The 23,107-nt window shown below is 41.9% G+C and overlaps 1 protein-coding gene across 1 annotated transcript in view; it reads right to left on the bottom strand.

Moving 5' to 3' along the window:
* The window catches only part of dnah5 (dynein, axonemal, heavy chain 5), a 302,757-nt gene that overhangs the window by 1,189 nt on the left and 278,461 nt on the right, over positions 1-23,107 (bottom strand). The window contains exons 77-79 of the mRNA XM_078200599.1: positions 13,166-13,378; positions 3,778-3,930; positions 1,522-1,756 (exon numbers count right to left, since the gene is read on the bottom strand). Of these exons, the coding sequence (XP_078056725.1) occupies positions 1,522-1,756; positions 3,778-3,930; positions 13,166-13,378 (601 nt within the window). The remainder of the gene's footprint in view (positions 1-1,521; positions 1,757-3,777; positions 3,931-13,165; positions 13,379-23,107) is intronic.

The following is a 23,107-nucleotide window of genomic DNA, read 5'->3' as shown; positions in this document are numbered from 1 at the left end:
CTACACCCTAGCTATGACTGTAACACCAAATTCTGCACCTCCTCCTTTTTTTCTCCCCTATGGACTCTATGAACAGTATGTTTTGTCTGTATACCACACAAGAAACAATACTTTTCACTGTATACTAATACATGTGACAATATAAAACACGTATTTTTAAAAATCAGTAGGTTACTCTGAATCAAGAAAATGTTGCTTAAAAAAATACACCCTCTATACCCCACATTTTAAATTTAAATCGCTGACTACTTAAGGGGTTTAAATAAAAAAATGTCCAAAAGGCCAGAATTAGAAAATAGGGGGATACAATCATCAGGGCAAATGTAAGTTTATAGGAGATTGTAGGAGCGAGGTGAGGCAAATTCATGGAGGAATTTATAAACAAAATTTGCAAGTGAGATATATTGGGAAATGTGGTTTCAGTGTAAGTAGATGAGAATGAGAGTTATGGTCATTGGAACTTAGTGTGGATTAAGGGATCTGCAGCAGAGTTTTGGATAAGTTAGAGTTCATGGAGGGTGAAGGATGCATAGCCTGCCAGAAGAACTCTGGAGTGGCAGAACTGGGGATGACAAAGGCACTGTTAAAGGTTTTGTTTGCAGAGGAGTTGAGATAAAGGTGAAGAGAGGCAATGCTGAAGAAGTAGAAATAAATAAATCGATAATGTGATCAATATTAATGTAGCTATGGCAAAAATAGATGCATCTAAGAAACCGGTGTATCAAAAAGAGGAACTTAATGATAACTACTTAACCCTGGAGAAAAGAAACCACGCCAACAATCATGAGGACAGAGTGGATAGAGAAAATTGTTCCCATTAGTGGAACAATGGAGAACAAGAGGGAGAGATTTAAGGAACTGACAAAAGAAGCAATGGGAAATTAGGAAAATTGTTTTCATGATTTGGAATGCACTGCTTGAGAGCCTGATGGTGGCAGATTTAATAAAGGCATTCAAGAAGGAATTGGATTATTCTCTGAAAATGGAGAACACGCAGGGTTACCGGGAGAAAGTCGAGCAGTGAGACTGGGTAAATTGCTCTGATAGAGAGGCATCACAGGCATGACTGACTGAATAGCCTCTTCTGTGCTGTAACTATTCTGTGATTCTGCGAACAGGAAGCTGTTATTTCCAAACTATCAAATTAGAATTTTGTCTTTCATGTGCACATTGAGGAGAACCAATCGTTTACCAATCGTCTGACAGCCAAGTTGTGTACACAGCTGTCTATATTCTCATAAATCTACATGTACATTTCAGAATTTGTCAGTTATCTCTGCAAGTCATTTTTCTATTGATCCCAGAGAAGCCTGGATCAGGGAGGATCTCAACTAGTAAATTCAAATACTTTTTTTTAAACCAATGTTCACCATTCTAAACTCCCAAGGTAGTGCATATTTTAATAGGAAACAAATTATATTTTTTGGACGTCTATTTGTTATATCTATTATATTACACTGTTTTAATATGTTAAATTCAGCTCTGTTACTTGAAAAAGTTGCAAACGTATTGCATACTTACTCAAATTATTCTGAGCAGAAATATGGATGACTGGTAGCAACTCAAATAGCACTTTAGGTTTAGACTCAATGAGCTTCGAATTGCGCCTGTCCCATCCAGCTCCTTCCAGATAGAGCCCATACACATAGACTCCCTCGGAGGGGGGAACTGTGATGTCATCTTTCATCCATTTGCTGACTTCATTGCACAGAACCACACTATCAAGTGCCCAACCTTTATGAGCACGAGTAACCTCCTGTTAAGTAAAAAAATTAATGAGACACCATCACAAGTAATTCGCATTATCAATGAAATGTAATGCGATTCTTCACCGTCATGTTTTTTATGGTGTTACAGTATGACCTCCATCACAGTTGTCTTTATATGACTTCCTATACCACTTTTTCTCTTTCCAGCAAAAAAAACCAAAGCAGCTAATATGCAATTATTTAATTGATAGTGTATATTTAAAGTGCATGAACCACTTATCTGTACCTCATTAGTGAGAATAACCTACATTATATCTAGTTGTAAATTGTGAGATTACGTGAGGTGAAGTATAGATGAATTTTTCACACTTTTACATTGCATTTACAACATGGACTTTGTTGTTCATCTTCCATATAAACAAAAATCTCATGGGCCTGTTCTGTTCCCATATTCCCTCACCCTCCTTTACCCTTTTCCTTCAAGCAACTCTCTAACCTACTCTTCAATATTGATACATTGACACTTAACCATTGCATATCTGCAGGTTATCTTAATCATTGGCCCAAACCTTCTGGTATCTAGATCGTTGGAGACTGATTAATAAGTTGGGAGATGTACATCAAGATCCATCAAATGTCCTGATGCACATACATGCAGAGGTTATTTAAACCTCCAAGAGCTGATTTCCGTTCTGTGTGTCTCTGACACTGAGCTCACTAACTTTGTCCAAATATGTGGCACTTACCTGGATACTTATCCAGGAAACGTTATGGTGGTTAAAAATGCTGGTAATACTGGTCTAACTCAGTGATAAACCAGCATAACCAAACTGAGCACCACAACTGACCCCCCAAATCAAAGTCTCTGCCCCCCCCTCAACTCGATCACACTCCTGATCTGATCCAACTACACCCCACCTCACTATCAGCTGACTAGTCTCTGCCAACTACCCTGACTTGACACGATTATTCCCCCCACCTGACCATGTCCTGACCAACGCAACACAACACCCCCGCCCCCCTCCCCCGCCCCTTCCACTCCCCCATCCAACCACCCGCACAGTGCTTTGGCACTGACCAAAAGATCTGGACCAATATTTCAGATCATTGAAATCAATATACATGAATATACTTTTTCAGTAAGAATCTAAGTCATTTCATTACATTAAAAGCTATTTACATGGTGATATATTTTTAGGAGGTTAAATGCTTTTGAATGTTTCAATATGAAATAGAATTCCTTTGTGCTTCTGAAATGCTATGCAAAATTACAAACTTAATTGTGTATGAGATTCCTGATGCAGTGCTTACTGTTCATATAAAGATAATGACACATTTCTCTTTCTAAAACTTGAAAGAATTGATGAACAAAGTGTTCCTGCGAGATTTAAAGATTAAATTCTTCAGTTTTAATGTAATTATTTTGCTCAGGTTGACTGAATCCATTGCTAGATGCTTTTCAAAGGAACATTATGAAAGAGAGGGATGCATGTTTCAACTAAGAATCACCACTGTTTCTTTAATGTGCAACACAAAGCCTTACTATTACTTTTACGTCTTCAAATATATATTTATGAAACAAATTTTAAAGACAGTGGAAAGGGAATTGGGCAAAATGCAAAAGGAAAACTAATTTTCTACTGCCTTTTTACACCCTTGCTGAAGTTGAATGTTACCTGTTGTAGTAGTTATGTCTTGATGAGGCATGTGCTGGGAAAAGCCTGTATTTTCTTTAGTACAATGTCTCTTTAAGAACAAAACAGGACTGAAGGGTGAAGTGGGACATCGAAAGAGTTAGGATTTTGGCAGTAGAGTTTTGGATGAGCTCAAGTTTATGGAACGTGAAAGAAAGGCAGTTTGGCCAGGGGAGACTTGGGAAGACTAGTGGTGACAAAATAATTGCAAAGAACTAGCAGGCAATCAGATTGTGTAATTTATGGTAGAATTTAAAGCAGCATGGTAAATAATTTCACCTGCACAGCATTCAGAAACATTAATTAGAATCAGGCATTTATGTTAACTATACAAAACCTCACCAATAAACTAAATACTAGAAGATTAGCATTACTTGTCTCATTGCTGTTAGAAATCCTTGAGGGTTAAAAAAGCCGGTCATCCAGAAGCAGTTCGGTCGCCCTTCAAAAATCCAGGAATGAAATTGACGATCTCGCTCCAATAATTCAGTGAACCAAAATCCAAGTGTGCTTGATTCCCAGGATGTCTGGGGAGCAAGACAATGTTTTAATTACAAATTAAAGTAATACTCACTCTATTCTGAATTAAATGGACATTATTAATTGTCCCTCAGATGTAAATTCTATTATTCGAAGATCAGAGAATAAAAATATATGCCTTGTTATTAACCTATGTGTGGCATAAAATCATAATGGCATCAGTATGATCAGCCAAATGGTACTAACTAGGAGGCAATTTACGCACCGTGTTCAACTTTACTCCTATTTTACTAAGACTGATAGACAAAGTAGAAAAAGGGAACTTATAACAGATATCAGCTTGATAATACAAGGGGGAATCAGGCAGAATATGAAAAGTACAGAGAGGTGAAAAAAGTGAAATAAGAGGGAAAAAAGAGACAGTCTGGGAAGATTAGTGGCTAATATAAAAGGGAATCCAAATGTTTTCTATATATATGTGAACAGTATAAAGGTTGGTAGTCAAGTGGTGGGGTTGATTAAGGATCAAATGAAGATCTATTGATAGATGAAAAAGGCACAATTGAAGCACTAAATGTGTACTTTGCGTTGGTCTTTAGCGAGGAAGAGGACTTGGCAAAATTTACAGTAAACAAAGAGGTTGCTGAAATACTGAAAGAAGAGGTACTAAAAAGGATTTCAGGAGTTAAAATGGAAAAGCAAACCAGACTGGATGGATGCACATTAGTTTGCTGAGGGAAGATAAGGTTGGACATTGCCCAGGTACTGGCCACTAACTCCAAATCCTCCTTAGATAAGGAGTGATGCGAGAGGATTGGAGGATTTTGAATATTATGCCTTTGTTGAAAAAAAGAGAATGTGAGGTAATGCATTTTGGAAGGTCTAATACAGATAGGAAATATATAGTAAATGGCAGAACCCTTAAGAAGGCAAAGGGATCTGGGTGTACAGGTACACAGGGCACTGAAAGTGGCAATGCAGGTGGAGAAGGTAGTCAAGAAGGCATACGGCATGCTTACCTTCATCGGCCGGGGCATTGAGTTTAAAAATTGGCAAGTCATGTTGCAGATTTATAGAACCTTAGTTAGGCCACACTTGGAATATAGTATTCAATTCTGGTCACCACACTACCAGAAGGATGTAGAGGCTTTGGAGCGGCTACAGAAAAGATTTACCAGGATGTTGCCTGGTATGGAGGGCATTAGCTATGAGGAGGGGTTGGAGAAACTTGGTTTGTTCTCACTGGAGCGACGGAGGTTGAGGGGCGACCTGATAGAAGTCTACAAGATTATGAGAGGCATGGACAGAGTGGATAGTCAGAAGCTTTTTCCCAGGGTGGAAGAGTCAATTACTAGGGGGCACAGGTTTAAGGTGCGAGGGGCAAGGTTTAAAGGAGATGTACGAGGCAGATTTTTTACATGGAGAGCAGTGGGTGCCTGGAATTCGTTGCCAGGGGAGGTAGTGGAAGTGGATACGGTAGTGACTTTTAAGGGGCGTCTTGACAAATACATGAATGGGATGGGAATAGAGGGATATGATCCCCGGAAGAGTAGGCAGTTTTAGTTAAGTAGGGCAGCATGGTCGGTGCAGGCTTGGAGGGCCGAAGGGCCTGTTCCTGTGCTGTAATTTTCTTTGTTCTTTGTTTGAAGCTAACAATCACAGGCCAGTTAGTTTTAACATAGATCATCAAATCCCTACAGTGCAGGAGGAGGCCATTCAGCCCATCGAGTCTGCACCAACCCCCCAGAGTATCTTATCCAGGCCCTATCCACATAACTCCACATATTTACCTCACTATTTCCCCTAACCTACACGTCTTGGGACACTAAGGGGCAATTAACATTGCCAGTCCATCTAACTTGCATATCTTTGGTGTGAGAAAGGGGTACATAGACAGGAGACTATGTCTGAGAGAGATGTTGATCGAGTGAGTAGTTGGGAACTTGGTTCAGGTGGCAAGTTCTGGTAAGTTTTTCCTAAGTTTAAATTTAGATTAAGAATTAGGTTTGTTTAGTTAAACGGAAAGCTGCCTGAAGTGACAGGTATCTGTCAATCAGCTGTAAGTAGTTACCCCAATAGGTGATAATGACTGTAGCAGAAAACTGAATGCGCTATTAAGTCATCAGAGGTGCTATATATATAAGCAGAGAGATTTTAAACGCGCACGAAGAAAGGAGCCTGTGGATAGGAGACTGCGCCTGAATGAGGCGTAGATGAAGTGATTAGTTGGGAATATGGTTCTGTAATTAGTTCTGTGGTAAGTCTAGTGCAGAGGGGCAAAGAGAAGCTTATTTTTCTACTTTTGCAGCTTCCAGGAGTTGGCGAGTTTCCTTCCTTGTCTCCAATCTAGGGAATGCAACTTCCTATTACTTTAGCTGTATAAACTAATAACCAATTGACTAATTAAATAAATAGGGTTGGACAGAAATGACAGACTGGTGGTGTGCTGTGACTAGCAGCATGTGGGAATTTGTGGAATGCACTACAATCCTAAACAATTATATCTGCAGTAAGTGTCAGCAACTCAGGCAACTTTGACTCAGAGTTGCTGAGCTGGAGTCTAAGTTGCGGACATTGCAGGGCATCAAGGAGGGGAAGAATTACCTTGACACTTTGTTGTAGGAGCCAGTCACACTCCTTAGTTTAGGCAGAACTATTAGCCAATGGTCAGGGACAAGTGGATGTGACTGTGAGTCAGCCAAGTATGGTGAACCAGCATGTAGTGATGGAGGAGCCTCAGCCTCTGACTTTGTTTAAAAGGTACAAGGTGCTTGCTACTGTGTGGATGAAGAGAAGGACTATATGGTGGACTGACCATGGCACATTGGTGAAGGATGCTGTTCAATTGGGGGAAAAGAGGGATGTGTAGTGATAGGCGACATTACAACCAGAGGGTTAGATACCCTTCTCTGCAGCCACAATCTGGAGCTCCCCGGTTTGTGTTGCCTGCCTGGTGCTAGGATTAAGGACATTTTGTTGCAGCTGGAGCGGAACTTGGAATATATTTAGGAAACACAGACAGAATAGAGTAAAAGATGACATAAGCATGGTGAGAAGATCATGAAGTTGAATCAGTGCAGGTGGATATTAGGAATAGTAACAGTCAGAAAACACTTGGGGGAGTAGTTTATAGGCCCCCTAATAGTAGTTATACTATTGGTCAGAGCATTAGAAAATAAATTATTGGAGCTTGTGACAATTGTGGGGATCTTTAATCTTCTTATAGATTGGTACAATCACATTGGGGAGAGTGGTCAAAATGAGTTTGCAGAATGTTTTTCTGACAGTTTCTTGGAGCAATATGTTGTGGAACTGACCCAGGATAAAGTTATCTTAGATTTAGTACTGTGTAATGAAGCAGGGTTAATTAGTAATGTCATGGTAAAAGATCCTCTTGGAAATAGTGATTGTTCATTGAATTCCATGTTAAGTTTGAAAGTGACATGCTCCAATCACAAACAAGAATCTTAAACTTTAAAGCCAATTGCAAAGATATGAGGGGAGAACTGGCTAAGATTAATTGGGTAACTGAAGGGTGTGCAGGAAAATGAACAGTGGAAAATTTTGGAAGAAACAATCCAAAACGGTTCAAGGTGAGAGGGGGAAAGTTTAAGGGAGATGTACAAGGGAAGTTTTTCACGCAGAGAGTGGTGGGTGCCTGGAACACGCTGGCAGAGGAGGTGATGGAAGCAGGCACATTAGCAACATTTAAAAGGCATCTGGATGGGTCCATGGATAGGGAGAGAATAGAAGGATTTGAACCCAGTAAGGGCAGGAGATTTTTTTTTTAGTTTAGTTACGGCATCATGATCGGCGCAGGCTTGGAGGGCTGAATGGCTTGTTCCTGCGCTGTATTTTTCTTTGTTCTTCATTCAACAAAAATACTTCCCATTGTAAAACAAAAACTTAGCGAGAAGACCCATCTGTGGTTCACTCAGTAAATTAAGGATAGTATTAGATTAAAAGAAGAAGCTTGTTAGAATGTAACCAGTGACAGCTTTGTATTGGATGTAATGTGACCAATGATAACAAGCTGTAAGGGTCAGCTGACCCAGTAAACCATGGAACCAATTACAGAATGATGTGATGGTCAGCTGACTCATTATAAATAAGAACCTGTTTGAAATTGTGGGGAGCTTGGAGTGGCCCAGGGCAAGGCCCCAAGTTGGGAGTAATGAAGTTTCTTTATTAAACCGTTTGTTTGATTTATAAGTTGAAGTAAGTTTTGTTATATTTTATTGACTGCATTTGTAGAGTTCCTTCTGAAGAAACCAGATTACAATGTTGCATAAACAGTAGCAAGTCTGAGGATTGGGAGTGTTTTAGAAACCAGCAGAGGACCACCAAAAAGTTGATAAAAAAAGAAAAAAATAGAGCATGAGAGTAAACTGATCGGCAATATAAAAACAGATTGTTGGAGCTTCTATAAGTATATAAAAAGGAAGAGAATAGCTAAAGTAGCCCCTTTGAAGCAGAGACAGGAGAAATTATCATGAGGAATAAGGAAAAAGCCGAGGCATTGAACAAATGTTTTGGTCTATCTTCACAATGGAAGTCACAAGTTCATGAAATAGGTGGTAACTTGGGGCAAAGATGAATGTGGAAATTAATATCAAGAGATATAGTGGTGAAATTGAGGGCATAAAATCTGACAAATCACCAGGACCTGATGGCCTATATCATATCCTAGAGTCCTAAAAGAGATAGCTGCAAAGATAGTGAATGTGCTGGTTTGACTTTAAAAATTCCTTAGATTTGGGAACTTTCTTATTAGATTGGAAGTTGGCAAATGTTACATCACTTTTCAGGAAGGGAGAGATAATCAGAGAACTATAGGCCAGTTAGCCTAGCATAAAATTGGGAAAATCATAGAAACACTACAGTACAGAAAGAGGCCATTCAGCCCATCGAGTCTGCACCGACCACAATCCCACCCAGGCCCTACCCCCATATCCCTACATATTTACCCACTAATCCCTGTAACCTACGCATCTCAGGACACTAAGGCCAATTTTTAGCATGGCCAATCAACCTAACCTGCACATCTTTGGACTGTGGGAGGAAACCGGAGCACCCGGAGAAAACCCATGCAGACACGAGGTGAATGTGCAAACTCCACACAGACAGTGACCCAAGCCGGGAATCGAACCCAGGTCCCTGGAGCTGTGAAGCAGCAGTGCTAACCATGGTGCTACCATGCCACCCCGGTAGTAATATGTTATTAAAGCACTTAAAAAAAACTAGCATGACTAGAACAAGAAAAGCATCGTATGATTAGAACAAGTCAACATGGTTTTACTAAGGGCGGCATGGTGGCACAGTGGTTAGCACAGCTGCCTCAGTGCCAGGGACCCAGGTTCAATTCCCGGCTTGGATCATTGTCTGTGTGGAGTTTGCACGTTCTCCCTGTGTCTGCATGGGTTTCCTCCAGGTGTCGGGTTAGATTGATTGACCATGCAACATTGCTCCTAAGTGTCGGGGGATTAGCAGTAAATATATGGGGTTCCAGGGATAGGGCCTGGGTGGGATTGTTGTTGGTGTAAGCTTGTTGGGCCAAATGGCCTCCTTCTGCACTGTAGAGATTCTATGATTCTAAGTCCTGTTTGATAAATACATTAAAGTTTTTTGAGGATGTAACTAGCAGGGTACAAGGGGAGCCAGTAGGATTTCCAAAAGGTCAATAGGCAAGGTAAGGGCTCATGGAGTTGGAGATAGTATTTTAACATGCATAGAGGATTGATTAACAGATAGAAAGCAAAGTAGACAAAATGTCGACTTTTTCAAGTTGCTAGACAGTGAATTGTGGAGTGCTGCCAGGATCAGTGCTGAGGCCTCAGCTATTTACAATCTATATTAATGATTTAGATGAAGAGGCAGAGAGTAATGAATCAAAGTTTCCTGATGCAGCTAGGTGGGAAGGTAAGCTGTGGGGAGGAGAGAGAGGCTGCCATGAGACACAGACAGGTGGCATGGTGACAGTGGTTAGCACTGCTGCCTCTCAGCATCAGAAATGCGGGTTCAATTCCGACCTTGGCTAACCGTTTGTATGGAGTTTGTATGTTCTCCCCATTTCTGCTTGGGTTTCCTCTGGGTGCTCCGGTTTCCTCCCACAGTCCAAAGATGAGCAGGTTAAGTTGACTGGCCATGCTCTATTAGCCCTAACTGTCAGGAAGATTAACAGGGTAAATACATGGGGTTATGGGGATAGGGTCTGGGTCTTTTGTCAGTGCAGGCTCAATGGGCCGAATGGCCGCTTGCTGTACTGTAGGGATTCTAGGTGAAGTGAGTGGGCAATAAGATGCAGATGGAGTATAATGTAAGGAATTGTGAAGTTATTTATTCACTTTGGTCGTACGAATGGAAAACCTGAATAATTTTTAAAAGGTGTGAAATTTGTAACTGTTGATGCTCAAAGATACTTGGTTGTGCTGGTACAAGAAATGCAGAAAGTTGGCATGCAGATGCAGCAAGCAATTAGGAAGGCAAATGACATGTTGGCCTTTGTTGCAAGGGGTTTGGAGTATAAGAACAAAGAAGTCTTGCTACAGTTGTACAGGGCTTTGGTGAGACCACATCTGGAAAACTGTGTGCAGTTTTGGTCTCCACATTTAAAAAAGGATATACCTGCCTTGAAGGCAGTACAGCAAAAGTTCACTTGATTGGTCCCTGGGATGAGGGGGTTGTCCTATGATGACAGTTTAAATAAATTGAGCTCATACTCCCTGGAATTTAGAATAATTGGAGGAAATTTCATTGAAACCTATAAAATTCTGAGAGGCCTTGATACGTTCACCACTGAGAAACTGTTTCCAGTAGTTGGGGAGTCTCAAACACAGGTCACTGTCTCAGGATAAGGGGCCAATCATTTAGGATTGAGATGAGAGATAATTTCACTCAAAGGTTTCTGAATCTTTGGAATTCTCTACCCCAGAGGGTTATGCATATCCATCACTGAATACATATGAGGCTCCACATCATACATATAAGGCTCGCAGAGACAGATATTTGGCCTCTCGGGGAATTTAGGGATATGAGCAGCAGGTGGGAAAATGGAGTTGGAGCCCAAAATCAGCCTTGATTGTATGGAATGGTGGGGAAGGCTCAATGGTCCATGTGATCTACCCGTGCTCCTACTGATTGTGTACTTGTAGTGGGTAAGATTTTGGAAAGAATAATCTGGACTAATAAAGGAGAGACGGCATGGATTTGTTAAGGGCAAATCATGTTTGATTAACTTTTTTGATGAGGTAACTGAGGGTACAGTGTCACATTTTAAAAAATATTCTTTCAGAGGAAGTAAGTGCCATTGGCAAGGCCAACATTTGTTGCCCCTAACTGCCCTCAAGGAGGTGTGATAAGCCACATTTTTGCTGTGGCTACACCACCTGCAATGTTGTTAGGAAGGGAGTTTCAGGTTTTTTGTTCCAGCGACAGTGAAGCAGTAGTGATATAATTCCAAGTCAACATGGTATGTTGCTTGGGGGGGATTTTCAGGCGGTGCTGTTACCATGTGTTTGCTGCCCTCCTCCTTCTAGGTAGTAGAGGTTGTAGGTTTAGAAGGCGCTGTCGAAGGAGGCTTGACAAGTTACTGCACTGCTGCTTGTAGGTCGAACATACTGCTGCCACTGTCTGAGGTGAAGGAAGTGAAAGCTTAAGGTGGTGGATAAGGTGTTGATCAAGCAGGCTGCTTTGTCCTTGATGGTGTTGAGCTTTTTGATCACTTGAGAGGGCAGATGGGGTACCAGTTTAACATCACGTCTGAAATATGTAATTCCGATAAAGCAGTACACCCTTAGTATTGCACTGACAGAAGTGTAATATCAAGGTATTTTAATTTGAATCAGCATTATGTTTCAAAATGCTGGTATTTTGCCTCTCAACCTGAGAGTGGAGGAGGTTATCTGTTAGTTTCTGCAACGTTGCTCATACACTTGATACACTTGGTGCAATTTAATACACAATCTGATTTTAGACAGTGACATTTCATGGGAAATGTCTATCACCTGGAAACTTCCTTCAAAGGTAACCTGACCCACAGAGTAGAATACAAGCATTTTAAAGCATGTTGTTGATTGAAACTGACTGAAACTTTGGGAAAAGTATCTTCCACAGCTGGGATTTTAACTATATTCCCTGAATAATATTGGGGAAGAGATAGCAGAAAATATAAAAGTACCAGCAATTGAATTAAAGACTTGTTCAGGAGCTAATGTTTCACCTTTGTTTAAGTAAAGGGAAAGTCTAAGACAGGAAATTATAGATCAATTAATCTTGTCTCACTCCAAGAAAATTTCAAGAATCCATAACAATGAATGGGTGGTAATTACTTAAAGCATAAGCTATTCAATATGGATTTGTGAAGTACTGCTTATGTTACAGTTCAAGTAATCTGACTCTCACCCAGAATCTCTTCCTGATCAACCTACCATTCTGCTGAAGTTTATCTCATAAAGATTCCACAGTTAATGCCTTTGTTTGTTTTAAAATCTCTAGGCCGGACAGCTACATACATTTTGTTGTAGAAAAACAATAGAAAGATTGCATTTATATCGTGCTTTATCACAATCACTGGACGTCTCAAAGTGATTTACAGCCAATGTAGTACTTTTAAAATGTAGTCAGCTGTTGTAATGTAGAAAATGCAACAGCTAATGTACACACAGCAAGTCCTACATATAGCAAAGTGACAATGACCAGATATCCATTACATTTGTGATGTTGGTTGAAGAATATTCTTCCTGCCACCACTGGTATTTTGCCAATTGTGCGGGAGGGGGCATCTGCCATGTGTACCTCCCAGTAAAAATTAGTGGCTTCTCTGTGGGATCAGGGTAGCTCCTGTTTGGGCAACTGTGGCTCACAGAGTCACCCACCCCATCAACAAGGGCCACCTCTGTGGAAACCTCTCTCCAGAATTTAAGCACCTAATTATAACTTTGATGTACTGCTGAAGAACAGTTGGGCTTCAATTAGACCTTAAATCAAGATCCTGTCTGTGTGTGCAGCTAGGTTCCTGGGGCCCTGCTGGAAGAAAACCAAGAAAATTGTTTGGTGTTCTGGTCAATAATAATTCTACAACCGAAACAAGCATTTTAATTGATCGGCTATGTAATTTTCTGTGGAACCTTGTTGTGATATCTGTTGCATTTCCCTACCTCACAATGATAACACTTCAGAAGTACTTAATTGGCTGTGAAGTGATTTAAGACATTGTGAGAACCTGAAAGACACCATATGCAGAGCTGTTTCTGGACAATAGTACTCCATGAGAACTACAATTACCTTTTTCCACCGAGCTGGAATTCTGGCATCATACATGCAGTCCAAGGCATCTCTAAGGTTTTCACTCATAATGATTGTTCCATCAATTGCAAGTTTCAGGTCTATAAGAGTACTTCGCACCAGAGTAATTACTCTTTGCATTCTGTCGATTTCTTGACGAAGGAAAATATTCATTGGTTGCAGTGCTCCCATCTTCTGCAGTTTTTCTTTCACCTGGCAAAAAATACAACTTGTTAGCTTGTCAAAATCTATTGGGTATAAAAGACAAATGGACACTAACAAATATACACAATCTATATGGTATAAGCTGGGTTCATGTGAGTACTTCTCATAGGAAGGATCAGAAGTAGTGAAAATACCTGGTCGAAACATGGCATATCAAAATATTAAAACATCCAAAAATATCAACACAATCAATTTAGTATGAAAATTTTTACAACGGTTGCTGCCATGAGGGTTCAGTTCCTTCTTGTAGTGTAGCTCATTTGTGGCAAAAGCTTTAAGGCCAATTATTTCTGCACATTTGAAACCAACATTGGCTTTTGAAGTCTGAGAATGTGGCCCTTGTAACATTGGGAGTGGGAGGAGGGGTGTCATCAGGTGCTCAGGTTTGAGGTTGCACTAATCAAGTGGTGGCAGAGAAGGGTAACAGTGTGGGCAGTGAAACGTACCTCACTTGGAGACAAGAGCTGGAAGATGTCGCAGAATGTAAGAAAACATGATAAGAACAAAAATAGGAAATGGAGTCGGTCCTTCTGACTTGCTCTGCCTTTCAACCATTTCATAGTTGAACTTCTACCTCAACTTCAACATTATCCTCATATCTCTTTGTACCCAATAATCTGTTGACTTCCATTTGAATATACTTAACAACTGAACATTCACAGCTCTCTGGAATAGGGAACTCAAAGATTCACAACTCTTGAGACATATCTTGTGACACTTAGGGACAATTTAGCATGGTCAATCCACCTAATCTGCACATCTTTAGACTTTAGGAGGAAACCAGAGCACCCGGAAGAAACCCACGCAGACACGGGGAGAACGTGCAAACTCCACACAGACAATGACCCAAGCTGGAATTGAACCTGGGTCCCAGGCACTATGAGGCAGCAGTGCTAACCACTTTGGCACCGCGCCACCCTTGAGTGAAGAAATTTCTCCTCTTCTCAGTCTTAAATGGTCAGCCATTTATTCTGAGACCGTGACTGTGTGTTCCATATTCCACATTTGGAGAAACATTTTCTCAGTGCCTACCCTATGAAGTCCTGTTGTGTTTTGTGGTTTCCAGAAGTTCAAAATAACAACACTATTTTGCATTGATACAGGAGCTAATATTGAATATACTTCTCACATCCCACCATGTGCTGCAGAATGATAGATACATGGTTAGTTCAGGGCAGACTGCAGATTCTAGCAATGAGTTGTTGCAAAGTATGCATTAATTATTTAAAGGCAGGCCATTGTTTGTCTTCCATCATATTTTTTAGAACAATTTCCCTGTCTCCTTCTCCAATTTGCTCCTCATACTTACATAGTTTGCTTTGTTTAGATGCAAGATCCTAGTTGAAGATTTAACTGAATCACTTTCAACCTCAATATAAAATTCTATCATATTATGGTTACTCTTCCCTATGAACCATCTTAGAACAAGGTTATTAAATAACTACTTTTCATTGCGTAACACTGGGTCCAAAAATAGCTTGCCCCTATGTGGCTGTTCAACCTACTAATCTAAAAAACTATCTTGCGTTTATTCTAGGAACTCATTCTCTACACCTTTATTGCAAAGTTACACTGCTGTCCAGTCTATATGAAGATTACATTCCTCCGTATGTACAAAGACTTCTAATTTTCCTGATTTATGCAGACAGACAGAGATAGATAGTTAGCAGGAAGAGTCCTTAACTTCCGTACACTAACCCTGGATTGAAGATAAAGCACAAATCCTGGGGAGAGGCGCCACAGATGTCTGTTCACAGGGGCCATCGGGACAGGAGTTGAGAAAGGAGGGGAAGGTCCATGGTGTCAGACGATACAAGTGCTGCGGTGGACATTTACTCTGTGCTAACATATGGCCCCATGCCTGGAATAGAGCGGGGACCTGAACCACTGCCACCTTTCACCCAGGCCTCCAGAGGAGCCGATGGAGGACCTCTCTGGCGTCGATCTTGGGGATGGGTCAGTGGCAGAGGTAGCACTGGCTGGTGCAGCTGGGCTGCCCACTGCACCCCATGTGTAGTCACTGTTGTTAATCACCCAGAGGAGGACAATGGCTTGAGGGAGGGCATCAAGGGTGATATGGAGGCCATTGCTCTGAGCCCTTCTGAGTATCCCATCTTCTTCTTGTGAAAATACCAAAATTTCTGTCAGCAACATATGTAGCCATGACCAGGTCCATCTGCTCTGCTGTAAAAGCTTCAGGTGTGAGCAAAGACATCATCCAACTCAAGCTCCTCTGGTTCAAAGCATTCCGCACTGGACTGCTGAGAGAGTGAGGATCACAAATGATCACTAAGTCACAGACAATCTGGAAAGTCCATAGACTTTAAGTTTTGGCACATCCTTAAACAATGAAATGCATGAATTCCATAACTGGCTGTGAGGTAGTCTCAAACATATCCATATTTAATTAGATTAAATAGGTGGCACAGTGGTTAGCACTGCTGCCTCACAGCGCCAGGGACCCGAGTTCAATTCCCGGCTTTGGTCACTGTCTGTGTGGAGTTTGCACATTCTCCCCATGTCTGCTTGGGTTTCCTCCGGATGCTCCGGTTTCCTCCCACAGTCCAAAGATATGTGGATTAGGTGGAGTGACCATGCTAAATTGCTCCTTAGTGTCAGGGACACTAGCTAGGGTAAATGCATGGGGTTACGGGGATAGGGCCTGGGCGGGATTGTGGTCGGTGCAGACTTGATGGGCCAAATGGTCTCCTTCAGCGCGATAGGATTTTATGATTCTAGGTATTTGTCAGAGACTTGATGTTGCCTGTAGTCCAAATGCCAAAATCACGTGATTTGCAGCAACCATCTTAACGGCTTGTTTGTGTCCAATTTTAAAAATGATTGACTGTAAGTTCACATGCCTGTATTGACCATGACAACATAGTCATCCTCAATGACAGCAGAGAGGAATATTATAGATATCTCAACTTCTAACTTCTTAAGAATAGGGTATATGTGGTGTGCATTCTGCATAAACCTGCATCCTTTGAGGAGACAAGGCTACAAGGCTCCTGCAGTTGCAAGGAGGGAGTCTTCATGAGCCACCTTGGACCAATTCACTTTGGATGTTTATTTTGCTGTCTCTACATTTTCAACTGGAAATCTCAGGATTCAAGGGTCAGGCTGCTTACCTCACAATTGGCTGAGGGACATGCTGCTTTGCTGAGTGAACATGTACACTCCACAAACCAGCATGCAGCTCTGAAGCAGTGCCCATTCATCTTGGCTGCACTGACTGTGGCGGGTGCATTATCCTTGGGGAAGATTTCAACTGTATTTTCGAAGTGAGGGACAATACTGGTATCCTGTATGGCCAGACTTTGGTGGGGAAGTTGAGGGTCCTTGTCAAGTCCTGCAACTTGGTGGGCATCTGGTGAAATTGCCACCCAATTCCAGTGCTTTTAATTTTGAGACCTGAAAGAGGGGAGGGTCAAGAATTGATATCTTAATATTTCTCAGGCACACCTCTTATGCTCTGACATCTTCCTTTCAGATACTTCTTAGCTTAGACCACCATCTAGTGTATGTGTGGAGCTGGTTCCACTCTACACATATGCGTCACCCATGTACTGGCATTCTAACAAACTGCTGCTGGAGGACGTGATTCCGGGTTTTGTTCCGTCAATTCTGGGAGGATGAGAAGGAAATGGGAAGGAGGAAGTGGTGCTTCCCCTCCTTGAGATAATGGTGGGATGTGGGTTAGGGTCAAGTCCTCATCTTCTGTCAGAAGTACACAGAAGTGCTGACCAGAAGGTGGAAGGCCTTGGTTGAATGGTTGGAGCAGGGGATACTTCACATGGCATCCTGTTGTGATCAGGCCACTGAAGACCTAAACGTGTGGAAGATGTATGAATGGAAGAAGGGCCGCTATAGGGTCCCAAGATGCACTTGTGAGTTGTGAATCTGCTTCCTCCAGGTCATGGACCATGGCTCCCCATTCTTAAATTTGCTGGAAAAAAGGCATAGGGTCTGTGAGCAACTCTTGATGCTACCGTCCAGTAATGGATCACTGGTCTTGGATCCGGATGACATCAGTGCCCAAGCCCAAGCCTATTTCTGTGCACAGATCCACCCAGTGAGGATGCTCACGAAGTTTTGTGGGAGGATCGGTCGAAGGTCAGTCCAACCAAGTGACTTAATGCTGTGCTGAGCCTGTTGGAACTGATTTGACCCCCAGACGGGCTGACCGTGGAAGTCCACAGGGCGATACATTAAGAACAAGAGAATAACTAAAGAAAAGGTAGCAGCTATCAGAGATGTACATGGTAACTTGTAGACTAATTCAGAAGATGTGGACAGGGTTCTCAATGAGCACTTTGTCAAGGAGAGGGATGATGCAAACATTCTAGTTAAAGAGGAGCAGAGTAAAATATTAGATATAAGGAGCATAGTGAGAGAGAAAGCACTGGAGGGAATGGCATCCTTGGATAAATCACCAGGGTCAGATGGATTGTATCCCAGGCTGTTGAAGGAAGCCAGGAGGAAATGGCATTTGCTCGGAGAATCATTTTCCAATCCTCACTAGATATAGGAGAGATCCCAGAGGATTGGCGGTCTGCGAATGTTCCACTATTTAAAATCAGTGCATGAGATAGGCTAGAAACATACAGGCCAGTCAGACTGATTTCGGTGGTGGGCAAATTATTGGAATTAATTTTGCTGCATGGTGTCACAGCGGTTAGCACTGCTGCCTCACTGCGCCAGGGACCCAGGTTCGATTCCCGGCTTGGGTCTGCGGGGAGTCTGCACATTCTCCCTGCATCTGTGTGGGTTTTCTCCGGATGTTCCAGTTTTCTCCCACAGTCCGAAAGATGTGCTGGTTCGGTGAATTGGCTGTGCTAAATTCTCCCTCAGTGTACCCAAACAGACACTGGACAGTGGTGACTAGGGGATTTTCACAGTAATGTCATTGCAGTGTTAATGTAAGTCTACTTGTGACACTAATAAATAATAAACTTTAAAAAAACCGTCACTTGATCAGGGATAGTCAGCATGTGTTTGTTAGGGGAAAATTATACATTACTGACTTAATAGACCTTTCACTGAGAAAGTAACAAATTGTTGAGGGTTGTGCAGTGGATTTGTCTACATGGATTTCAGTAAGGCATCTGACAAGGTCCCATATTGCAGACTAGTCAGAAATGTGAGATCTTATGGGATACAGTGGAAGGTGGCAGATTGGATCCAAAATTGGCCAAGTGAAAGAAAACAAAAGGTAATGGTCGATGGATATTTTTGCAAATGGAAAATAGTTTCTAGTGGTGTTCAACAGGGGTCAGTTTGATTTGATTTATTATTGTCATATGTGTTAACATACAGTGAGAAGTATTGTTTCTTGCGCGCTATACAGACAAAACATACCGTTCATAGAGGTGGAAACGAGAGAGTACAGAATGTAGTGTTAAAGTCATAGCTAAGGTGGAGAGAAAGATCAACTTAAAGCAAGGTAAGTCCATTCAAAAGTCTGACAGCAGCAAGGGAGAAGCTGTTCTTGAGTCGGTTGGTATCTTTTTCCCAAAGGAAGGTAGTGGAAGAAAGAATGTCTGGGATGCGTGGGGTCCTTAATTATGCTGGCTCCTTTGCCGAGGCAGCGGGAAGTGTAGACAGAGTCAATGGATGGGAAGCTGGTTTGCGTAATGGATTGGGCTACATTCACGACCTTTTGTTGTTCCTTGCGGTCTTGGGCAAAGCAGGAGCCATACCAAGCTGTGATACAACCAGAAAGAATGCTTTCCATGGTGCATCTGTAAAAGTTGGAGAGAGTCATAGCTGACATGCCAAATTTCCTTAGTCTTCTGAGAAAGTTGGTGGGCTTTCTTAACTATAGTGTCAGCACGGGGGCACCAGAACAGGTTGTTGGTGCTCTTTCTAGTCTTGGGGCTCTTGTTGTTTAATTTATTTATTAACGATTTAGACTTAAATGTGTGAGGCATGATCGGGAAATTTACAGATGACACAAAAATTAGCCATGTAGCTGACAGTGAAGAGGATAGCTGTTGACTCCAAAATGATATTAATGGTTTGGTTGAATGGGCAGAGAAGCGGCAAATGTAATTCAATCCAGAAAAGTGAGAGGTATAGAACATAGAACATTACAGCGCAGTACAGGCCCTTCGGCCCTCAAAGTTGCGCCGAACAGTGAAACCAATCTAAAGCCCATCTAACCTACACTATTCCAATATCATCCATATGTTTATCCATAACCATTTGAATGCTCTTAATGTTGACAATATTGCATTTATGGATGGCAAACAAAGCAAGGGATTACTCAAAAGCATGGGAAGATATTGTGAGGGGCTGAAGAAATGGACAGCATTTCCACAGGTCAACAGCTTTCCTCTTCGCTGTCAGCTACATAGTTAATTTTTGTGTCATCTGTAAATTTCCCGATCAAGTGGCAGGACAGACAAACAAGGTAGTTAAGAAAGCTTTTGGAAAGCTTTCCTTGATTGGGTCAGGTATTGAATACAAAAGCAGGGATGTAATGATGGAACTGTCTAAAACATTTGTTAGGCCATAGTTGGATTTTTTTGTAGAGTTCTGGTCACCACATCATAGGGAAAAACATAATTGCTCTGGAGAGAGTGCAGAGGAGATTTACAAGAATGTTGGCAGGGCTTGAAAATTGCAGCTAGAAGGAGGGATTGCAGAGGCCAGGGTTGTCTTCCTTATAACAGAGGAGGCTAAGGGATGACATCATTGAGGTGTACAAAATTATAAGGGGCCTAGATGATTGAAAGACTTGTTTCCCCTCGCTGAGCAGTCAATTACCAAGGGACACAGATTTAAATTGATGAGTAGAAGGATTAGAGGGGACATGAGGAAAAACCTTTTCATCCAGAGTGGTGGGCATCCGGAATTCACTGCCTAAGTAGGTGGTTGAGGCTGAAACGTTCAAGTCATTTAAAAAGAACACGGATCTTATTTAAAGTACTGTGACCTGCAAGGACCAGGTGCTGAAAAGTGGGATTAAAATGAGTGGCTCGTTTATTTTTTTCTCTTTTTTGCCTGGCACAGACACAATGGGCTGAATGGCCTCTTTCTGCACTGTAACTTTTCTATGGTTTTGTAACATCTGGGGGGGGGGCAAATTTGGGCAGGTCCTTGGGGAAAGTCTGCTGACTGGAGAGATGCTGCTCTATTGGCAGGGATGTTATATGCCCTTCTGTCCAAGAGGAGTGATTTCCATCTGTTTAATCTCCCTCCTGGGAAAGGCTATAAGAACTTTGTTACAACAATGTTCACCTTGACCAGTCCTGCACGTCCCAGAGCAGACAATTCACAACATCATCCATTTGGTTTGGTTTGGGGTTTGGTCCGGGGTTTGGTCCAGCATTCCCTTAGGGCTGGTCTGTTGGTCTCCTTCCTTTCCCTGGATCAGGATAAAGGATATATCCGGGTGGATCATGAATACTTATTCAAGACTCTGTGGACATTTGAGTTTGGGGTGCATTTTTCCCCCTGGATTTGACTTCTGTACATCGCTGCCAAGTGTCTGGTTCAGCATATCAGTGGTGTCTCTTTCAAAAAGGGCAGAGTTCCTTGTTATTGGTAACCTTCTGGTTGTATCAAAAGATTAGATACATACAGGTTACAACAGTAGTTTTGGGGTTGGGAGGTGCTTGTTTATAATCTGTAACTGTGTAAGTAAATGTTTATAGAGATTGAATCTAGTTATATCCACGTCACCTGGCTTTCATAGAATCCCTATGTGCAGAAGGAGGCCATTCGGCTCATCAAGCCTGCACTGACTCTTACCCACGCTTATTTCCCCTGCTAATTCCCCTAACCTATATATCTTGTGACACTAAAGAGAAATTTAGCACGGCTAATCAACCTAACCTGCGCATCTTTGGACTGTGGGAAAAAACCAGAGCACCCAGAAGAAACCCACGCAGGCATGGGGAGAACGTGCAAATTCCACACAGTCACCCAAGGCTGGAATCAAATCCGGGTCCCTGGTGCTGTGAGGTGTTAACCAGTGCTAACCACTGTGCCACTGGAACGTAACAACAGAAGGTGGATTCATGCTAACCAATTACTCATGCTTTCTTATTCTGATCTCTAATTCACCTACTATCAAGAAAGATACATACCAAAACACTCCACTATAATTTGTATTCATTTATAGAAACTATTGTGATGTTTCTTCCTTTTCCCTTTCATCAGAAAAAAATTGACTAAGGCATACTGGGTCTACCACTATTCAATTGGCAATTTTTCCAGTGATAGATTTGTTCTGCATTGTACTCAATTTAAGGCTATAAAAATATTGTTGTATTATCTATAATTTGAATTAGACCCTATTCCACTCATAACATAAACCAACATACTGAAATATATGACTCACTGGCAAACTGCAACTTGTACTATTTTCTGCATGCCTTTCTGTAAACACAAACACGCCTTGGGCAGAATTTTCAATTTGGTTTGGTGCGTAAAATAGGTGCAACTGGATTGGCCATGTTTTATAAACCTCGTCCTATTGTTCTTTCCATTGATGGCTTATCCACTAATGCCTGTCTTATGCCCTGCTCAAGGTGAAAGTTCTGTTTGCTAGAGGTGCACTCTAAGTCTGGATTTACACTGCAGCAATAGTTTTGACAGAAAATTAATTCTACGTTGCATCAACAACTAAATTTACAAGCGTGAATCCAGAATCATGACGTGAAACTCCTATCAGGAGAGACTGAAACATAGCCCCTGGAGACACAGTCACACATCATTTTGGTTTGAGATCCCATGGATTATAAATCCAGTAATTGGTGTAAATTCAGTGTCAAAGCCATTACACAGGTGATATGCAGCATATCACATTGCTCAGGTTAAAAACCCAACTAATCAAAATTCAAATATTTATTTGACAGGGAGTATTTGTTTTTTGGTCCTAAAACATTTATGGGGCAGCACGGTGACACAGTCGTTAGCATCGCTGCCACACAGCATCAGGGACCCGGGTTCAATTCCGGCCTCGGGTCACTGTCTCTGTAGAGTTTGCACATTCTCCCTGTATCTGCACGTGTTTCCTCCGGATGCTCCGGTTTCCTCCCACAGTCCAAAGATGTGCAGGTTAGGTGGACTGGCCGTGCTACATTGCCCGGTAGTGTCAGGGAGACTAGCTAGGGTAAATGCATGGGGTTATGATGGTAGGGCCTGGCTGGGATTGTGGTCGGTACAGACTCGATGGGCCGAATGGCCTCTTTCAGCATTGTAGGGATTCTATGCTTTACATTTTCAGCTGCTTTAAGAGAGCTCTATGTATTCATGAATACAATAAACACAGTAAGAAGCCTCACAACACCAGGTTCAAGTCCAACAGGTTTATTTGGTAGCACAAGCCACTAGCTTTCAGAGCACTGCCCCTTCATCAGGTGAGTGGGAGTTCTGTTCACAAGCACGGCATATAAAGACACAAACTCAATTTACAAAATAATGATTGGAATGCGAGTCTTTACAGGTAATCAAGTCTTAAAGGTACAGACAATGTGAGTGGAGAGAGCGTTAAGCACAGGTTAAAGAGATGTGTATTGTCTCCAGCTAGGACAGTTAGTGAAATTTTGCAAGCCCAGGCAAGTCGTGGGGGTTACAGATAGTGTGACATGAACCCAAGATCCCGGGTTGAGGCTGTCCTCATGTGTGCGGAACTTGGCTATCAGTCTCTGCTCAGCGACTCTGCGTTGTCGTGTATTGTGAAGGCCGCCTTGGAGAACGCTTATC

Source organism: Mustelus asterias, chromosome 2 (assembly GCF_964213995.1).
Source record: "Mustelus asterias chromosome 2, sMusAst1.hap1.1, whole genome shotgun sequence".
In the NCBI taxonomy this organism is placed as follows: domain Eukaryota; kingdom Metazoa; phylum Chordata; class Chondrichthyes; order Carcharhiniformes; family Triakidae; genus Mustelus; species Mustelus asterias.
This window is presented reverse-complemented; position numbering and strand designations above follow the sequence as displayed.